Below are 18,607 nucleotides of genomic sequence, written 5' to 3'. Positions count from 1 at the left end.
TGCGTAAGGACAGAGGAAATGTAGGCTCAGAAAGACAGAGAGACAGAGAGAGACAGAGAGAGACAGAGAGAGACAGAGAGAGACAGAGAGAGACAGAGAGAGACAGAGAGAGACAGAGAGAGACAGAGACACAGAGAGAGAGTTTAGGTCAGACACAGCTGTACTGTTAATGGTGCTTTACAGCGTACAAATCGATCACTCTTTTTTTCCCTGCTGCATAGTTTAGTCTTTGTACACAAATGGCTAATCATTTGCATAGCATGGAACCAGGGGATCATGGGTATTATTGTAAGCTGAATACTAAAGTATAAAGTTGTGGTTGCAGTCACATTTGTAGTAAACTATTTGTACTTAACATTCCAGCGTACAGGGGTGACTTGTGTTGGAGGAATGTTTGGCTCTTGACTTGAGGACAAAGACACGCCCGCAGTTAGCAACGAAAATGCTATCATTCACCACCAGACCGCATCCTTCTGGCGCTGGTGTTGGACTGGCTTGTCGAACACAACAGTACACAATAGCATTCAAAGGTGTGAACCTTCCTCTATTTTCAAGTGAACCACCAGTATTAGGGCTATATTCCAATGCCGTACTCAACCCGGTTTTTGTCTCACTCTCTCACTCCCTCTCATTCTCTTTTCCCTCGCTCTCCTGAGGTATCCCTTTCTCTCTCTCTCTCCCTCTCTTTCCTCCCCTCCATCCCTCCCCCTCCCTCTCTGCCCGTCAGGTATTTTCTTTCACACATCCCTCTCTCTCCTGTCTTATTCTGGGCAAGGAACACGTCATGCTGCACTCAGAATGACATTTTTCCCAATTTCCCCCTCCTCTCAGTGGAGTCATTGTAGCAGAAATGAATGGAGCTTTTGTTTTCACGTTCAACCTCGCGTTAACCTCCTTCAGTCAGACGCCCGGGGTGGGGCTACGGTCGGTCGCAACACCTAAACCGCGACTTTGCGTCAATTTGACAACAGATCTGTCAAGCTGGATTAGTAGTGAACAGAGAGAGGGGTCGTGTTGTCGGTGTGCTGAGGGCGTGTTAGCACGGTGGTTAGCACGGGGTTAGCACGGGGTTAGCACGGGGTTAGCACGGGGGTTAGCATGGTGGTTAGCATGGTGGTTAGCAGGGTGGTTAGCATGGTGGTTAGCAGGGTGGTTAGCATGGTGGTTAGCATGGTGGTTAGCATGGTGGTTAGCATGGTGGTTAGCATGGTGGTTAGCATGGTGGTTAGCAGGGTGGTTAGCATGGTGGTTAGCATGGTGGTTAGCAGGGTGGTTAGCATGGTGGTTAGCATGGTGGTTAGCAGGGACCGTTGGAGCGGTTGAGAATAGACTGTGGTGGACTGGGTCTTCTGCGGTTGTTTGTTGTTTCTAGATGCCCCTCAGGGGGAAGACTTCTCTCTTTTCTCTTCTCTTCTCCTTCCCTTCTGTTCATAACTATTTAGTTATTTTCCCTCCCTTCTATTCTTCTTCTAGCTCAGAGAACTGAGCAACATTCTCCACCCCTTGAATAATCCTAAATCTACACTCACTTAATTATGGTCTTAGATCTGTGTGTGTGTGTGTGTGTTCAACACTGCAGTATTACAGGGCTTTAGGCCTGAGCAAATCCCTGTGGAGTGCAACTTGGAGTCGGACGGTCAACACGCGTGAAGAGCCGGATGGGGTTTACCTCTGAAGGAGATCGGGAGGGTCTGGGAGTGTGAGGAGGGAATGTTTAGTATTGGCGCGGTGTCAGCTTGGCTAGATGCAGTACTGCAGATCATGAATACGAAATGAAGCCCCAGTGTGTGTCAGGCCTGAGGAGACAGTTGCTTCATACACTGAATCCTCACTTTAATGGAGGGGGGAGAAGGAGAGGGAGGGGGAGAGGGAGACAGAGGGAGAGTTCCTCCAGCCCGGCTGCAGCCTCATCAGTGCTCAGCGTGTGTGTAGTGGAGCATGCAGCTGCCATCATTGACAGCTTGGTCAGAGCACTGGAACCAGCGTGTTTGGTCAGAGCACTGGAACCAGCATGTTTGGTCAGAGCACTGGAACCAGCATGTTTGGTCAGAGCACTGGAACCAGCATGTTTGGTCAGAGCACTGGAACCAGCGTGTTTGGTCAGAGCACTGGAACCAGCGTGTTTGGTCAGAGCACTGGAACCAGCATGTTTGGTCAGAGCACTGGAACCAGCATGTTTGGTCAGAGCACTGGAACCAGCATGTTTGGTCAGAGCACTGGAACCAGCGTGTTTGGTCAGAGCACTGGAACCAGCATGTTTGGTCAGAGCACTGGAACCAGCATGTTTGGTCAGAGCACTGGAACCAGCATGTTTGGTCAGAGCACTGGAACCAGCATGTTTGGTCAGAGCACTGGAACCAGCGTGTTTGGTCAGAGCACTGGAACCAGCATGTTTGGTCAGAGCACTGGAACCAGCATGTTTGGTCAGAGCACTGGAACCAGCATGTTTGGTCAGAGCACTGGAACCAGCATGTTTGGTCAGAGCACTGGAACCAGCATGTTTGGTGACATTGATTTATACACAGGCGTAGTGTGAGACCAGTGAAAAATGTCTTTGAAAGTGTGTGTGTGTGTGTGTGGGGAGGGTGCTAGGTACTTGTGTGTGTGTGTGTGGCTTGCTATTTGTGTACGCGTGTGTGCATAAGGTATTTGAACCAGCCAGGGGGCTGAAGCGCTGTAGTGTGCCCCAGCCCTGTTCACCCCGCCAGGTGGCTACGAGGTGCTGCTGGGGTATTTACACTGGAGCTATTCTTACCGTGGTCAAGCACCGGCCTTCTAGACCCATCCTGCTACCCACGTGGACACTTTACACACGCTCCCTTAAATCTACCAAGGACAGTGACACATGGATACTTTACACACGCTCCCTTAACTCTACCAAGGACAGTGACACATGGACACTTTACACACGCTCCCTTAACTCTACCAAGGACAGTGACACATGGACACTTTACACGTGCTCCCTTTGTGGGTGGTCCTGACTGGGGACGATCCTCACCGACTCCAGCCCCCCTTGCTAGCACACCACTACCGCTGCAGTGAAAAACTAGAAACTTTCTCCGCAGTGGGTTTCCCCCCCAGACTCCTAGTTCTGCTTTTTGGAGAGAAAAAAACAAAAGGCAAATCTACGCTAGTTCTGCATTTCTGCGGTGGCTGCCAAGTTGTGCTTCTCTTGTCCCTCTGTTGTCAACTCTGTCTAGCCGTCCAGCCCTGTTAAATGTTTCAGGACACAAATGGGCCATAAATCTCAACATCCTCCTTTCACTCCTCTCTCCCCTCCTCCTCCACATCGTCTAGAGCCTTCTCCCTCTATTGATGCCCTCTTGACCTCCCCTCCCCCTCCTCTCCTCCCCCCCCCCCTCTCAACAGCCTCGTTTCCCCTCACCATGTTTCTTCTTCTCCTCCTGGCCCATCGCTCCCCTCTCATTATCACACAGCTATTTGTGTGTTACGTTTAGTCGACCAGTCTGTTTGTCTGGTCTGCTGGTGGGACCTGCTCGTCCAGACTGGGCCAGCAGTGGATGTAAGCACCTTCACTGCTGTGTGAGTGACTCTGATGGAGACTGCGTCTGACAGACAGGGTCTTCATTGTTGGTCCATTAGCTGGAGGCTGGCCTTGTAATTGACTTCTAATGGTGGATTTCTCTGCTCGCTCGGTCAGCTCGGTCGTTTTTTTTCCCCTCTCTGTCTGCAGTGCTCTCTTTCTCCCCTCTCTCTCTGTGTCTGTAGTGCTCTCTCCCCCTCTCTCTGTGTCTGTAGTGCTCTCTCCCCCTCTCTCTCTCTGTCTGTAGTGCTCTCTCCCTCTCTCTCTCTGTCTGTAGTGCTCTCTCCCCCTCTCTCTCTGTCTGTAGTGCTCTCTCACCCTCTCTCTCTGTGTCTGCAGTGCTCTCTCCCCCTCTCTCTCTGTGTCTGTGGTGCTCTCTCACCCTCTCTCTCTGTGTCTGTGGTGCTCTCTCACCCTCTCTCTCTGTGTCTGCAGTGCTCTCTCACCCTCTCTCTGTGTCTGTGGTGCCCCCTCCCCCCCCCTACCTTCTACCTCTCTCTCTCTGTTTCTCTCTTGCTTTCATCTCTCTTTCTCTGCTTGGGGATGGAGGGATGCATGTAGTCCTACTAGTGGGTGAACTGTAGAGAGGTAGAGAGGGCTAACTCAGGTGTGTGTGTGTAAAGCTGTACGATGTGTGTGTGTGTGTGTGGATGCATTTCTGTCCAGTGTGTGTGTGTGTGTGCTTATGTCCAGCGTGTGTATACACACTGTGTTTGTGTTTGGCAAGGTGTCCTGGGTCGTGGTGACTGTTGGGGACATCAGCTGGGTTCCACAGGGGTCCTTCAGGAGAAGGGTGACACGGCTGTCCCTCTGTCATCGTCGCACTGGCTCTGTCCCTCTGTCATCGTCTCACTGGCTCTGTCCCTCTGTCACACCACGGACATACCTCACACTACGGGCACTACAGGACTGGATACTCTACTATCTTCTTTCTTTCTTTTTCACATTTCACAGTAGTCGGGGGCCGATCTGGGACTCTGAGTGGAGCTAGGACTGAGGCTAAGGATAGTGCTGAGGCGATGGTACATAATGAGGGTAGTCCCTCAAGGCTGAGGAATAAATCTAACCTTCATGTCTCTCAGCATCATCTAATCCCTGTCAAAACTGGCTTTCACTTTCTTTCTCCATCCTTCCTTCCTCTCTCTCTCTCTCTCTCTCTCTCTCTCTCTCTCTCTCTCTCTCTCTCTCTCTCTCTCTCTCTCTCTCTCTCTCTCTCTCTCTCTCTCTCTCTGTCTCTCTCTCTCTCTGTCTCTCTCTCTCTCTCTCTCTCTCTCTCTCTCTCTCTCTCTCTCTCTCTCTCTCTCTCTCTCTCTCTCTCTCTCTCTCTCTCTCTCTCTCTCTCTCTCTCTCTCTCTCTCTCTCTCTCTCTCTCTCTCTCGTTCTCTCTCTCTCCCTTCGGGACTCTCTGCCTTTCTCTCCCTTTTTGTGACTCTCTCTTAACTTTCTCCTGGTTCTCTGACGGTGTCTCTCTCCCCATGTGCAGGATGCAGGGTACTGGCTTCAGGTCCACAGGCTGGAGCACGGGGACGGGGGGATCCTGGACCTGGACGACGTCCTCTCAGACGTGGCGGACGACAAAGACAGGGTGAGTCAGCAAACGAGCATCGATTTGAAGGGGGCTTTTATTTTGAAAAACCCGTCAAGGTTGAGCAACAGTTTTGCAGCCGCGACACGGTTACAGCACGACAACGGCTCGGTTCAGCCATGACTTGGGATGTGAAACTGAGATGTTTTGCCTTGGGGCGAAATACTGAGGAAGAAACCGTCAGTACTGACAGGAAAGCTGATCAGTCAATCAGCATGAAGTGATGCAGCGCCAAGATGCAGTTCCCACACTACCGCAAGATGTTCTAGAAGTTAGAACTCTCTCTCTTCTTGCTCCTTCACCCTTTGTAAATCTGCAGTAATTCCTCTGCTGTTTGTTTTGGTGGAAAGAGTCATATAAGCAGTGGGATTTGGGCAATAATTCCCCCAGACGCAAAAGTCCTTCCTGCTTCCTGTCTCCCAGCTCCTTCACTGACCACTACGAGATTCTAATTTAGCTCCAAAGACGTCATTTTTTACAGTTTGTTTGTGTGTGCATGTGAGGTGCTCTAGAAAAGTCTCCTGTGGTGTTACTGACAGTGAGTCTTTTAGTCTTTTCGCTAGCTTTCAACACATGCTCGCTCTCTCTCTCTCTCTCTCTCTCTCTCTCTCTCTCTCTCTCTCTCTCTCTCTCTCTCTCTCTCTGTCTCTCTCTCTGTCTCTCTCTCTGTCTCTCTCACCTTCTCTATGTCTCTCTGTCTCTCTGTCTCTCTCTCTGTCTCTCTCTCTGTCTCTCTCTCTGTCTCTCTCACCTTCTCTCTGTCTCTCTGTCTCTCTCTCTGTCTCTCTCTCTGTCTCTCTCACCTTCTCTATGTCTCTCTCTCTCTCTGTCTCTCTCTCTGTCTCTCTCTCTGTCTCTCTCACCTTCTCTATGTCTCTCTGTCTCTCTGTCTCTCTCTCTCTCTCTCTCTCTCTCTCTCTCTCTCTCTCTCTGTCTCTCTGTCTCTCTCTCTCTCTCTCTCTCTCTCTCTCTCTCTCTCTCTCTCTGTCTCTCTCTCTCTCTCTCTCTCTCTCTCTCTCTCTCTCTGTCTCTCCCTCTCTGAGTTTCTTCTCCTCTCCCCCTCTCCTGTCTTCCTCCTCTTTCAGGAATATTCTACAGGACAGGACATGCAGGACAGCTTTCCTGACAGCCAACTAATCAAGCATGTCCTGTTTTCTGACAAGAAAACATTTGGTCAAATTAGTTTGTTTTCCGCCTTGGGATCAGTTAAACATTTCCGCAGCGATGACAGGTGAAAGTGAACGCAGCAGGAACCACACTCAGAGTTCAAAGGTTCAAATCCCCCAGGCTGGTAGAGCTGATCTCAGACCCAGGCTGGTGGAGCTGATCTCAGACCCAGGCTGGTTGAGCTGATCTCAGACCAGATGCTCCCCACTGGACCAGGGTGACAGTTTGACCTGAGGCGAGAGCAAGGTTTAAACATGATGGCTTCAGATGGAGCATCAATGTTTACTGGAAACAAAAGTTTGTTTTAGCCTCGTCGTACCCAGAACAGCTCAGAGATTACTGTGCCCGGGGATTACAGACCTCTGGTAGAGTCGGCAGAGGACACAACTGGTGTGTGTGTGTGTGTGACAGCTGTTCTCCACCCTGTTGTACTGCTTTTAACTACTAAATGAGAGGGAAATGGGGGGGGGGAGGGGGGAGAGGCAGGGAGAGGCAGGGAGAGGCAGGGAGAGGCAGGGAGAGGCAGAGAGAGAGACAATGTGTTGAAAGCTAGCTAAAAGACTCAGTAACACCACGGGAGAGAGAAAAGACATAAACATGTAGTCTAGTCAGTGACCGTGGCCCACCCGCAAGCTGTTCAGGAGTGTATGATAAATCCTTTTACTGTTGGCTGCATCCACGTGCACATCAAAGACCGTTTCTCATCCATAATGGAGAAGACCGCAGCACAGCTGTGCTGAAGGGAAGCTCCTGTTCTCACGTCTTCTTTCTGCTTTTAGAACAAAACAACTACAAAAAAACACTTGGATGTACAGATGCTTCTCGGAACCATAAGTGGGTTTACAGAGCTTTGTTGACTGTTAAGGTTAGCTTCACTGTGCTAACAAGTGGTGTTAGCTTAGCACGGTGGTCGAGGCCCGAGGCAGCTGAGCCCAGAGAGACACTGAGGTGTTTGTGGAACGTGTCTCGATCCCCCTGAAACACAGTCTCCTCTGCCACCCCGCCCCGCCCCAGCCAGGCTGCAGCTTCTGTTTACAGAGATTCAAACATGGCGGACTAGTGATTGAGGAGGCATTTGTTGACCTACCCTGTCTGAGTGCGTGTGTGTGTGCGCGTGCATGGTTGCACCTTAATGTGTATGTGTGGTTATACCAATGTGTGTGTGTGTGTCACACATGTGTGTCATCAGTCAGGAATGGTAGCTGACTGCTGCCAGGTTTACCGCCTGTTTTTCCAGATGCCCCTCTGCGTCCCCCATGCCCTCCCTCTCTCTCTTTCTCCCTCCCCCCTCCCTCTTTCTCCCTCCCCCCTCCCTCTCTCTCCCCCCCCTCTCTCTCTCTCCCTCCCTCTCTCTCTCACCCCCCTCCCTCTCTCTCCCCCCTCTCTCTCTCCCCCCTCTCTCTCTCCCCCCTCCCTCTCTCCCTCCCCCCTCCCTCTCTCCCTCCCCCCTCCCTCTCTCTCTCTCCCCCCCTCTCTCTCTCCCCCCTCTCTCTCTCCCCCCTCTCTCTCCCCCCCCTCTCTCTCTCCCCCTCTCTCTCCCCCTCTCTCTCTCCCCCTCTCTCTCTCTCCCCCCTCCCTCTCTCTCTGACCCCTCTGTTTTTCTCAAGCTTTTCATTGAATCTATCATCTAATTATGTAGACTCTAATACTGTGCACACACAAACATGCGTGCACACGCACACCCACACACAACACTGGAGGTCATTACCCCAGGAGTGTGTGTGAACACTGCAGTCACCTGATACTGATGGCATGTTTTGTGTGTGTGCCTCAGTGTGTGTGTGCCTCAGTGTGTGTGTGTGTGTGTGTGTGTGTGTGTGTGTGTGTGTGTGTGTGTGTGTGTGTGTGTGTGTGTGTGTGTGTGTTTGTCAGTGTGCGTGTTTGCTTGCGTTCTGAAGAAACAGCCTCACATTCTCTGCAAACCAGGGCGGGGCTGACAGCTGCAGTTAAACCATCAGATCACCATGAACACAGACGAGCTATGACCTGTCTGTCTGTCTGTCTGTCTGACAACACAAGAATCCCTACTGGACCAGCTAGGTAGACTTAAAGGCAAACCGGCCAGGGAACAGCCAATCAGGGAACAGCCAGTCAGGGAACAGCCAATTAGGGACTATGTGTCTTGGACCAGCTGATCAGGGACCATCCAGTCAGGGATTAGTTAGTCAGGGAACAGCTAGTCAGCCAGAGGCAGGGGTCAGAGGCAAGGGTCAGAGGTCAGAGGTTAAGCCAGCCCAGGAGACCCTTTCATCAGATCAGACCTGTCTCCGCTCACCATACCTCAACCCAACAGTCAAGTGGCATTGTTGTGTGTGTGTGTGTGTGTGTGTGTGTGTGTGTGTGTGTGTGTGACAAGCCTTTAAAGCATTTTAAATGTTTAGTTGTTTTTTAGGATCTCCTGATGTCAAAGCAGTCTGAAGCAACACACTCTAAAATAGCAAGGTGAAAATAAAAACACGGGTAAAATGAATGTTAGTTTTAACTGTGCTTGCTCATCTGTTACAGACACAGATTCCCTTCTCCCTCTCCTGTTCTCCCTCTGTCTCTCTCTTTCTGTATCTCTATATCTCTCTGCTTTTCTGTCTCTCTCTTTCTGTATCTCTATATCTCTCTGCTTTTCTGTCTCTCTCTTTCTGTATCTCTATATCTCTCTGCTTTTCTGTCTCTCTCTTTCTGTATCTCTATATCTCTCTGCTTTTCTGTCTCTCTCTTTCTGTATCTCTATATCTCTCTGCTTTTCTGTCTCTCTCTTTCTGTATCTCTATATCTCTCTGCTTTTCTGTCTCTCTCTTTCTGTATCTCTATATCTCTCTGCTTTTCTGTCTCTCTCTTTCTGTATCTCTATATCTCTCTGCTTTTCTGTCTCTCTCTTTCTGTATCTCTATATCTCTCTGCTTTTCTGTCTCTCTCAAAGAACAATACTAATTTGTGAAATCTAACAAATCTAACAAATGAATCTCTCAGCGGTCACTGATACTCGAGCTGCTCTCCAATGCTAATTGGTCTATGGATTAAATGTCTCTATATTTAGCCCCCTGATGTTGTTCCACAGGGATTGATTGATCTCTCAGGGCAGGCAGAGATGCATTGTAAACTAACGAGTATTGACCCTAGCAAAGCACACTACTTATTGACCATGAATAAAAGGATTTCCATTATTTTTCTAAACCTTTTTAGAGACTGAAAGAACGTGTGTGTGTGTGTGTGTGCATTGGAATGTGTGTTTGTCGGTGTGTGTGTGTGTGTGTGTTGGTTTGTGTGTTTGTCGGGGTGTGTGTTTGTCGGGGTGTGTGTTTGTCGGGGTGTGTGTTTGTCGGGGTGTGTGTTTGTCGGGGTGTGTGTTTGTCGGGGTGTGTGTTTGTCGGGTTGTGTGCGTGTCTGCTTTAGCGTCTGTCTCTGGTTATATATACAGCAGGAGTTCCAAAGTGGTGGCAGCGTTTGACCCTGAGGAGTTCTCTGGTCTCCCACTTTAATCCTCCCGGACTCTGAGCCCAGACAGATACCACAGATGGATACCATGCGCTGGGGCTGGGAATGGGGCTGGAGGCCGGGCGCTGGGGCCTGAGGGCTGGGGTTGGGGTTCAAGGAGCCTGAGGCTGGGGCTGGGGCTGGGGTTGAGACTGAGGGAGGCTGGGGGGGATGCCATGTGAACTGTAATGCCAGCATCACTCCGATAAGTGAGATGACATTGAAGAATGGGGGGCTAAACCTCCCTCCACCCCTTCCAGCTGGGACCAGTTTGGGGAGAGGTGCTCTCTAAACGTTAACACACCACCGTCTCTGTCACACAGACACACCCAGCGTGGACTTTGAAGGGGTTTTCCTTCAGCATTCACCCCAAGCCAATTAAACACAGCCCAGTTTCTAAATTACTCAACTTCTCCATCTCCTCTGTAACTTCAGCACTCAGGAATATCCCTCCCTTACTGTTATTACAACATTTAAAGAGGCCTACCACCCAGTTCAAACGGGATACCCCTGGCATACCTCTTTTCTTTTTTTTCTTGTAACTCCTCAGAAAGAGAGAGAGGGAGGGAGCAAGAGAGAAGAGAAGACTAGGCAAGAGAGAGTGAATTCCTGATGACCTCATTTATTCCATGGCTTCTCCCCCGTCCTCCTCCCCCTTCCTCCCCCACACAGTCGTCCCCCCCCCCCCCTTAATAAGAACAAGATGCCAATGCACGGCCACGGCGCTCGATCTGTCTGCCTGGAACGTTCTAGACTCTTAAACCCAGGCCTGGCGGAGAGAACAGCCGGCCAGACGGTGTGTTTATCTGACGTGGGGGGGTTCGCCAGTCAGGTCCGTCCGGCACATGAATACGGGGTTATGTGTACGCAGTACAAGTGGGCTCTTGACCATAGGAGCTGCCAAGTTAATCCCAGAGGCACGCGAGGAAGCGAGAGTTTGAAATTAATTACGTTTAACTGCGCTTAATTCGGTCGGAGCGGAAGGTCGTGTAAACGAGGTCGTTGTGTGTATTTAACGTTCGATGTTCATGTTAATCATTTTTTTCATGCGAGCGACCTGAAAATTCATTGTGCTTTCTTTCGTGGTGCGTGTGCGCCCATGTGTATCAGGTTTACTGGAGTGTTTCCCTCGGGGTGGCAACCGTCGTTGTCGCCTTAGTAGTCACCGTGGCAATTAAAGCAAGTCTTATGGGAGAACTTGAAGCAGCGCTCCCCTGACTGTATCCCTTGTTGGCCTTGGTTGCCATGGCAGCAGATGAGGCCGAGCACTGGAGCGCTCTACAACAAACTAAACGGGATCACCTGAAAACAGCTCTCCGTGCTGTGAGAGACAGACCTTGTTTTGTCTAAGCGTGTATGAAAGTGTGTGTGTGTGTGTGTGTACTTGGTTTGCATGCGCTTGTGTGTGTGTCTAACCGTGTGTGCGTGACTTGTTGGGCAACAGTTTTCAAACTGTTCGACGCTTCAGAGCCGAATCAAGTCACACACGGGTTCATCATCAGAAGCCTCCATGAAGTCAGGCACAGTGACGGCCCTTATCAGGATACTGTAGGTGTTTCACTTGTAGCCTGTTTGCTGTTGGTGTGCGACTGAATCGCTAGAAACCTTCAACGTTATGTGGCGTCGCTAAATCCTCAGTTCTAGCTCATGGAATCCGTTAGTGTATGGATGCTACAGTAGTGCTAACTCTCCTAAATCTGTCAATGCAAGGCCTTAATGAATTATTCGACTCGTTTACTTCTGAGTGTCTCCCATAACTCTCGTCAAATTCAAAGAAGCGGTCGTTGTGGTTGGAAGGTTGTTTGTGTGCGGTTTTACTTTGTGCTTTGTCCTAAAGTCAGTCTGAGTGACAGGAACTAGCGGTGGTTATATTCAGCCTTCCCCCTTGCGGTGTTAAAGTGATCGGGTTGAGACAAACAGTGTTGGACAAGTCACCGGGAGCCAGGCCTAGACAGGCTCAAACTGATACTGATAAATCATGGGTGTTAAATAAGACTGATTCCCCTCCGTCTCTCTCTCTCGGTCTCACTTGATTCATATGGACCTAGATCTTTCCTTGGTTGCACGTGCCAGCTATTATTGTCTGAGAGAATGGCATGACGTAGACATGTAGTGTTGCTTTAAACCCTTTGCAGGATGATTTTATATTATAGTTGTTAAGTTCTATGTCCCTATAATGTGTTTTGTGTGTTAAGCTGGATTAGTGTTGTAGATTGTTGTCCCTGTTGTCTTTCAGGTAGATTATATAGATGCAGCCTCTAGGTAAGGACAGTGCTGCCTTCCTGTGGTGTAACGTTGTCATTACAACAGCGTGAATTCTGCCCTCAACTTGGCCTTTGTGACAACTACTTGAATAATGTTGAAATGTTGTAGGCTGCACCTCACATCAGTGAAGTTAATCAAAGGGATCTTATATATCGGTGCTAGGAATGTGGACAATTATCCCATTATAACTCACGTCTGGGTTGTTGAACCGTTTGTTGCCAGATTAAACTGTGTGTTTAATGTGTTTATTGTCAAGCACCTTTTAAGTAAAGTGACGCTTGGTGCAGATAAAGTGATCTCTATCCTTAGGCTTCTTTTCAATTTAATGCTTGAGGTTAACTTCCATTTTGGCACCATTTCCCTCTATAATTTCTTAAGTATCTTGACACATACTAATCCAGTAATTACAGAGGTTAGAAGCTGATTTATACACCTGTCGCATGTCTTTTGTTGGCGGCGTTGGAATGAAGGACCCATTGATTGGCTGGTGTTTTCTCAAGATTAGAACCACGCAGGTTCTCAGTAGCGGAACGCAGAACGTGCGAAGGGGGAACCACCAAGCCCTGGAGGCCCTTCTGTGCCTCCTCAGACCGCCTCGACGACCAGGGGCCTTCACATGTCGTGGCAACGCCAGAGCTCTACCCGGCAACCGCTCTCCACCGCACCGACGGCGGCGGAACACTGTGCCTGTGTTCCCCGGCTGACAGTGAACCACAGCTGTGGTCTGGGGCTTGAACCGTGGATCTGTTTGTTGACGTTGTGTCAGTCTTGGGCTTGTTTGTTTACAGGGGGGGGGGGTAGAGGGGGAGGGAGGGAGGGGGAGAGAGAGAGAGGGAGAGAGAGGGAGAGAGGGAGAGACCACCAGTGTTCATTATTTGTTCTGTTATACCACAATCCATCTTAAACTGTCAACAAATTATTAGTAGCAGCTTAGTGGTTAGAGCATGTGACTGCAGATCACAAAGTCCCCCCGGACTGAATTTCTCTTTGGATGAAAGTGTTTACTGAATAAATACATTATCTATTGATAAAGAATTCAACTGCAGATCACAAGTTTAAATCCCCTTGATGTTTCTTTGAAAGCGTCTGCTAAATAAACATCTTCGTTATTATTATTATTATTATTGATATGATTTCTTTAGAGCGCTTGTGTTATCTTTGGGTCATTGTGACCCTTCATTCGTTGTGATCCACCATCGTGTTGCGATAACTTGACCTCATACAAAAATAAAGTAAAAGCATTTTCTTTTAACCGTCGGGTTGTCTCAGACCCCCCACAGAGCGAAGGTTAAAAGAAAATGCTTTTTATTCGTTTTTGTATTGGGTAAAATTGTCACAACACAACAATGGGTTGTTGTGAACCTTTGGGTCATTGTGACCCGAAGGCAGTACAAGGGTTAGTGACTCTGTGACTCCGGGGCCTTGTATTTACATGTAGTCATTTAGCAGACGTTCTTATACAGAGGGACTTACAGTAAATACAGTGACATCCCCCCCCCCCCCCCCCCCCGAGGCAAGTAGGGTGAAGTGCCCAAGGACACAACATAATTTTGCATGGCCAGGAATCTAACCGGCTACCTTAATAGCCTAGATTCCCTAACCTCTCAGCCATCTGACCCCCCCCCCCTCCTATTCTGCGACAGTAGAGCGTGTCATGTGTCATTGTCTCTCTCCCTGGTGGGGCCCGTTCCAAACCCAACATGTGTAGCAGGTCATCCAGACAGCTGGCTCCGTGTAGCTCTGCTCCTGGCTCTGCTCTGCAGCCTCACAGAGCCAGGACCTTCATGGAGCTGGCAGGAAGACACGGCAAGCACTGGGCCTGCCATGGAGGGCCCTGGAGACAGCTCACACACACACACACACACACACACTGTCATGTGAACTATTGTGGTAAAGTCGATATTCAGACTGACACACTTTTTGAGGGAAAATCAGCACACTTACTATCAGACACGCACACACACACACACGCGTGTCTTGTCATGTCAAACTAAAGTTCTCCCCTCAGAGTCTTTGTTCCTCAGTCTTCTTCTAGTCTCGGTGAGCCTCACGCCTCTACGACTGTGTTGCTGCCCGCCCAAGACTTTGATGTACACATTGAGTATTAACAATATCGACAAGGTGCAGAGCGTTCCCAGGTGCATGCCTGGCTCCCTGCTGTAGGGGGCACTGTGGTGTCAGGGTTAAGGTGCTGCAGCACTGTAGCAGGCAGGAGAAGGGCCTTGCCTGTCTGCCTGTCTGCCTGTCTGCCTGCCTGCCTGCCTGCCTGTCTGTCTGTCTGCCTGTCTGTCTGTCTGTCTGTCTGTCTGTCTGTCTGTCTGTCTGTCTGTCTGTCTGTCTGTCTGTCTGTCTGTCTGCCTGTCTGTCTGTCTGTCTGCCTGCTGTCTGCCTTCTGTCTGCCTTCTGTCTGTCTGCCTGCCTGCCTGCCTGCCTGCCTGCCTGCCTGTCTGCCTGCCTGCCTGCCTGCCTGCCTGTCTGTCTGTCTGCCTGTCTGTCTGTCTGCCTGTCTGTCTGTCTGCCTGCTGTCTGCCTTCTGTCTGCCTTCTGTCTGTCTGCCTGCCTGCCTGCCTGTCTGCCTCTCAGGACTTGTATTATGTCTCTATGGGAACACTGGGCTGCTGTGGAGGTGATAGGCTGGTGTTGTTATTGTGTGTGTGTGTGTGTGTGTGTGTGTGAGAGAAAGAGAAAGAGAAAAAGAGGGAGAGTCATAGAGGGGACAGACAATGAGGGAGAGAGCGATAGAGGGGAGAGTTAAGGGATTAGAGAGAGTTCATTATCTTTTAGTATTTCAGTGTTTCTGCTATCAGTTGGCTATCTTAGTGCGCGTGTCTGAATTTCAAACCTACATCTTAGGCTGCACCCCCTGCAGTGATGAATTCCTGTTTCCTGTCACCCCCGCTCTTCCAAGACACAATGTGAAGCCTCAGAGTGGACAGGAAGTGGTCAGGAATCCAGCAGGAAGTGGATGAAGGCTGGTAAACAGGATGTGGAGATGGGCCAAAGGCCAAGAAAGACTCTGAAGAAGCAGTTCCCTCCAGCGTCTTTAATGATGAGGGAAGCATTCACACACACACCTAGACACACACAGGCCATACACACACCTACATTCCCTTCCACCTAAATGGCATACTTACAGTGGAGGTTTTCTGGAGGGTGTGAGGGGGGGCAGGATGCCCGCCGTTGACCCTGCCCCGCCCCCTGCCCCGCCCCTGCCCCCGAGGTCACACCCGCAGACCTGCCGCCCAGGCCTCCGGACACCAGAGCTCTCGGCTCCAAACGCTTGTCCGTTCCGATGCTCTCGGACGAAGCTTCCTAGAAGAGACGTCCCCTGACGAAGGAGCAGACAGCATCGGACAGGAAGTGACCTCGCCCACGTCCGCGCGGCTCCGACTCCCGGAGAGACGACTCGAGCGGCCGATCCTCGCAGCATTAGCAGAATGGATAAGGATCAGAGGAACGAGCCGCGGAACGTTCCGGTAAAGACCTCTCGGTTTCAGGGCTGAGGCAGGCTAATGCAGCTGTGTGGAGACGAGGCCCAGGCTGAGATGCTATCTGGGTACAAAGAGGGTGTGTGAGTGTGATGGACGGCACAGATACCATGTAGCTCCCAGCTTGCCTGTCTGCAGGGATAGGGGGCTGGAGATGCAGCTCTTTAGCTCTGCTCTTCTCCTCTTCTCGAGTGGAACCATTAGAAAGAATGTGTGTGTGTGTGTTTTTGCACACACACACACACACACACACACACACACACACACACACACACACACACACACACACACACACACACACACACTGACCTGTCTGGAGTTCACTGTACAGAAACACAGAAGCAGACCACACACACACACACTCTGAGCATACCTGTCGACAAGCTGTACATATCACCTCCATAACCTCCCCACCCCCTGGGAATCCAGCATCCAACTCTCGCGGAGCCAGTCTTCCATCTGAGGTCTAACGAGACCTCCTTACGTGGCTCGTCCAATCCCACAACCCCCCTCCCTCTCTCCTGTCTCCGGTAGCAACGGTTTCCTAGCATCCTCTTCCCTGTCAGCACATCTTAATGAGTCTTCTCCCGTAGAGGCCGCGCTTAATTAAGACGGTAGCTCACACACACACACACACACACACAGGCGCTACTGCACCAGGCACACATAGAAAAACATGCGCACACCCACACACACACAAGTACACACGTGCGCACATCTATGCATACACATACCCAAATGCACGCACACACACACACCCACACTCACACACAGGTAGTCATGAGCAGGTTCTCCCAGCGGGTTCTCCTTGGCGTTCTCCTGCAGTGAGAACGTGACCTCATTAGCCCTCTCCTTCCTGACCCTGCTCGCCCACACGGACACTAAACAAAACGTCAGCAGTTCAGGCCTCCGATTTTTAATTGGCCTCTTTGAACATGCTTGTAACGTGTTAGCAAAGGTGATTGGTTGATGGGCTGTCTGGTCGCAGTGTGACACCAGGGTATGGAACAGTGTTTAAATGGCACTAAGAGAGCTAATTACTCATGCATCTCATTACATTCTGATGAAGCAGGAGGGTTGTGTCGTGTTTCTTGAATGCTGTGCAGTACAGATCATGTATAGATCATGCACGCCGACCGCAGTTGTGGTGCGGTCTGGGTGTGGTTTCGATACGGTTCGGTGTGGTTGTGATGCGGTTCAACATGGTTTGGTCATGGGTGGTTTTAGACTATAGCCTAGACGTGCGACTCCTGAAAGAACTATATTCCTCCAACCCAGAGGGAGCGCTCTGACAGTATGTATGTGTGTGTGTGTATGGGAGTGATTGTGTGTGTGTATGGGAGTGATTGTGTGTGTGCATGGGAGTGATTGTGTGTGTGTATGGGAGTGATTGTGTGTGTGTATGGGAGTGATTGTGTGTGTGTATGGGAGTGATTGTGTGTGTGTATGGGAGTGATTGTGTGTTTGTATGGGAGTGATTGTGTGTGTGTATGGGAGTGAGTGTGCGTGTGTATGGGAGTGAGTGTGTGTGTGTGTGTCCTGCGCTGTGTCCCAAGGGGGCCGTCTAAATGAGATCTCCTCCGGGGTGACGGGGTCGGCCGCAGAGCCTCATCCCTGTCTGGGGAGGACGTCTCCTGCAGGCCCCTCCTTATGACATCATCCCTGCCAGACCCTGCTGCTGCTGGGGTCACACACACGCACACACACAACACACACACAGACTGTGGATATCATGAGTGAGAGTGTTCTAGAACTGACACGCACTCACACACACACTCCTCTCCTTCCTACTTAAAGGATTAGGACTCCTATCTGAGACACACACACCTACCCACAGACCACACACACACACCTAGACACACACACCTAGACACACACACCTACCCACAGACCACACACACACCCAGGTCCACCCAGACACCATTAAACCCTGCTGGAGCGTTCTCCTGGGTGTGCATGATGTAGGATGATGAAATGGGGGTGAGCCAATAATCATAGCTGCTCACAAATACATAAAGAGTTATGATACATTTGTACAAGGGCCATTACGTAGAAATAGCAGTCTCCACAGAAAAGTACTCTCCAGATGAGCTCCGCAAGGCTTTCGAGTCTTTGAAGAAGCTTTTAGCGTCAAAGCCAGAGGTTTCAGAAGATCACATTTGATACGTGTGTTTACAGAGAGAGGGAGAGAAGAAGCGAGGCCTTCAGGAGCACCTTGTGTTTCCCCAGCCAGACACGTCCTGGGTTTGTCAGACATCCCAGTCTAGCACGTCACTCCGGACGAGCTGAAACTGGAGACCCTGGACAGGGTCACCTCGGGGTCAGGGGTCGACTGGGGATGTGGCCAAGCCTGTGCCTGTTTGACCACCACTGCGTCTCCAGGTCAGGAGTGTGTTTGTGGCGTCCGTCAGTCCCACTTACGGACAGATGTACCTCCATACAGTCTGCACACACACACACACACACACACACACACAGAGTCACAAAGTTCATGATGTCATGTCACAGTCCCATTCCAAAGTGACAAGCCAAGCCTTTGCCTCAACCAGTCTTGCTGCCGAGCATGATGGGTAAAGAGACGTCCCAGGGAGCATTAATCAATGTCTCTTTGCCGTCCTCCTCACCCTCTCCCCTCCTCCCCCTCTCTCCCCCCCCCCCTCCCCCGCCTGTCACCGTAATTGGCTCAGATATCATCCAGACTTATTTATGCTGGGCACTCCGCGTTGGGCACTCCACGCTGGCTCAAGATGAACGGACTCTGTCTGTCTGTGAATAAACAACAACCCCTTCAAGCAGACGTTAGCCTTTGAACCGGCCGCTCAGAAGGCCTCTCTGGACACCTGCCTCCTCCTCCTCTTATCGGGAGGGTGGAGCCGGCCCTTTCAGCTAGCGCCGCCGCGAGAGCGCTAAGCTTTCGACTCGACGCAAGCGACAGGCCCCTGGCGGCCATTTTGTGAGGTAATGAAAACAAATGCAAAGGTTGTGAAGGGGGAAGGCCCATGGTTGTTGTTTTGTCCTGAGGGCAAGGTGTGCAGGGTCCTACAAATCCTACATACATTTAGCAGACGCTCTTATCCAGAGCGACTTACA

At 50.5% G+C, this 18,607-nt stretch overlaps 1 protein-coding gene across 4 annotated transcripts in view; it reads left to right on the top strand.

The window, feature by feature from the left end:
• The window catches only part of pard3ab (par-3 family cell polarity regulator alpha, b), a 141,092-nt gene that overhangs the window by 17,451 nt on the left and 105,034 nt on the right, over nucleotides 1–18,607 (top strand). For all 4 annotated transcript variants that reach the window (XM_084706549.1, XM_084706546.1, XM_084706545.1 and 1 more), the window contains exon 2: nucleotides 5,028–5,129. In XM_084706549.1, coding sequence (XP_084562675.1) covers nucleotides 5,028–5,129 — 102 coding nt within the window. The remainder of the gene's footprint in view (nucleotides 1–5,027; nucleotides 5,130–18,607) is intronic.

Source organism: Hypomesus nipponensis, chromosome 10 (assembly GCF_054491055.1).
Source record: "Hypomesus nipponensis isolate SF chromosome 10, ASM5449105v1, whole genome shotgun sequence".
NCBI lineage: Eukaryota > Metazoa > Chordata > Actinopteri > Osmeriformes > Osmeridae > Hypomesus > Hypomesus nipponensis.
The sequence above is the reverse complement of the archived record's forward strand: the minus strand, read 5'-3'. Positions and strand labels throughout refer to the sequence as shown.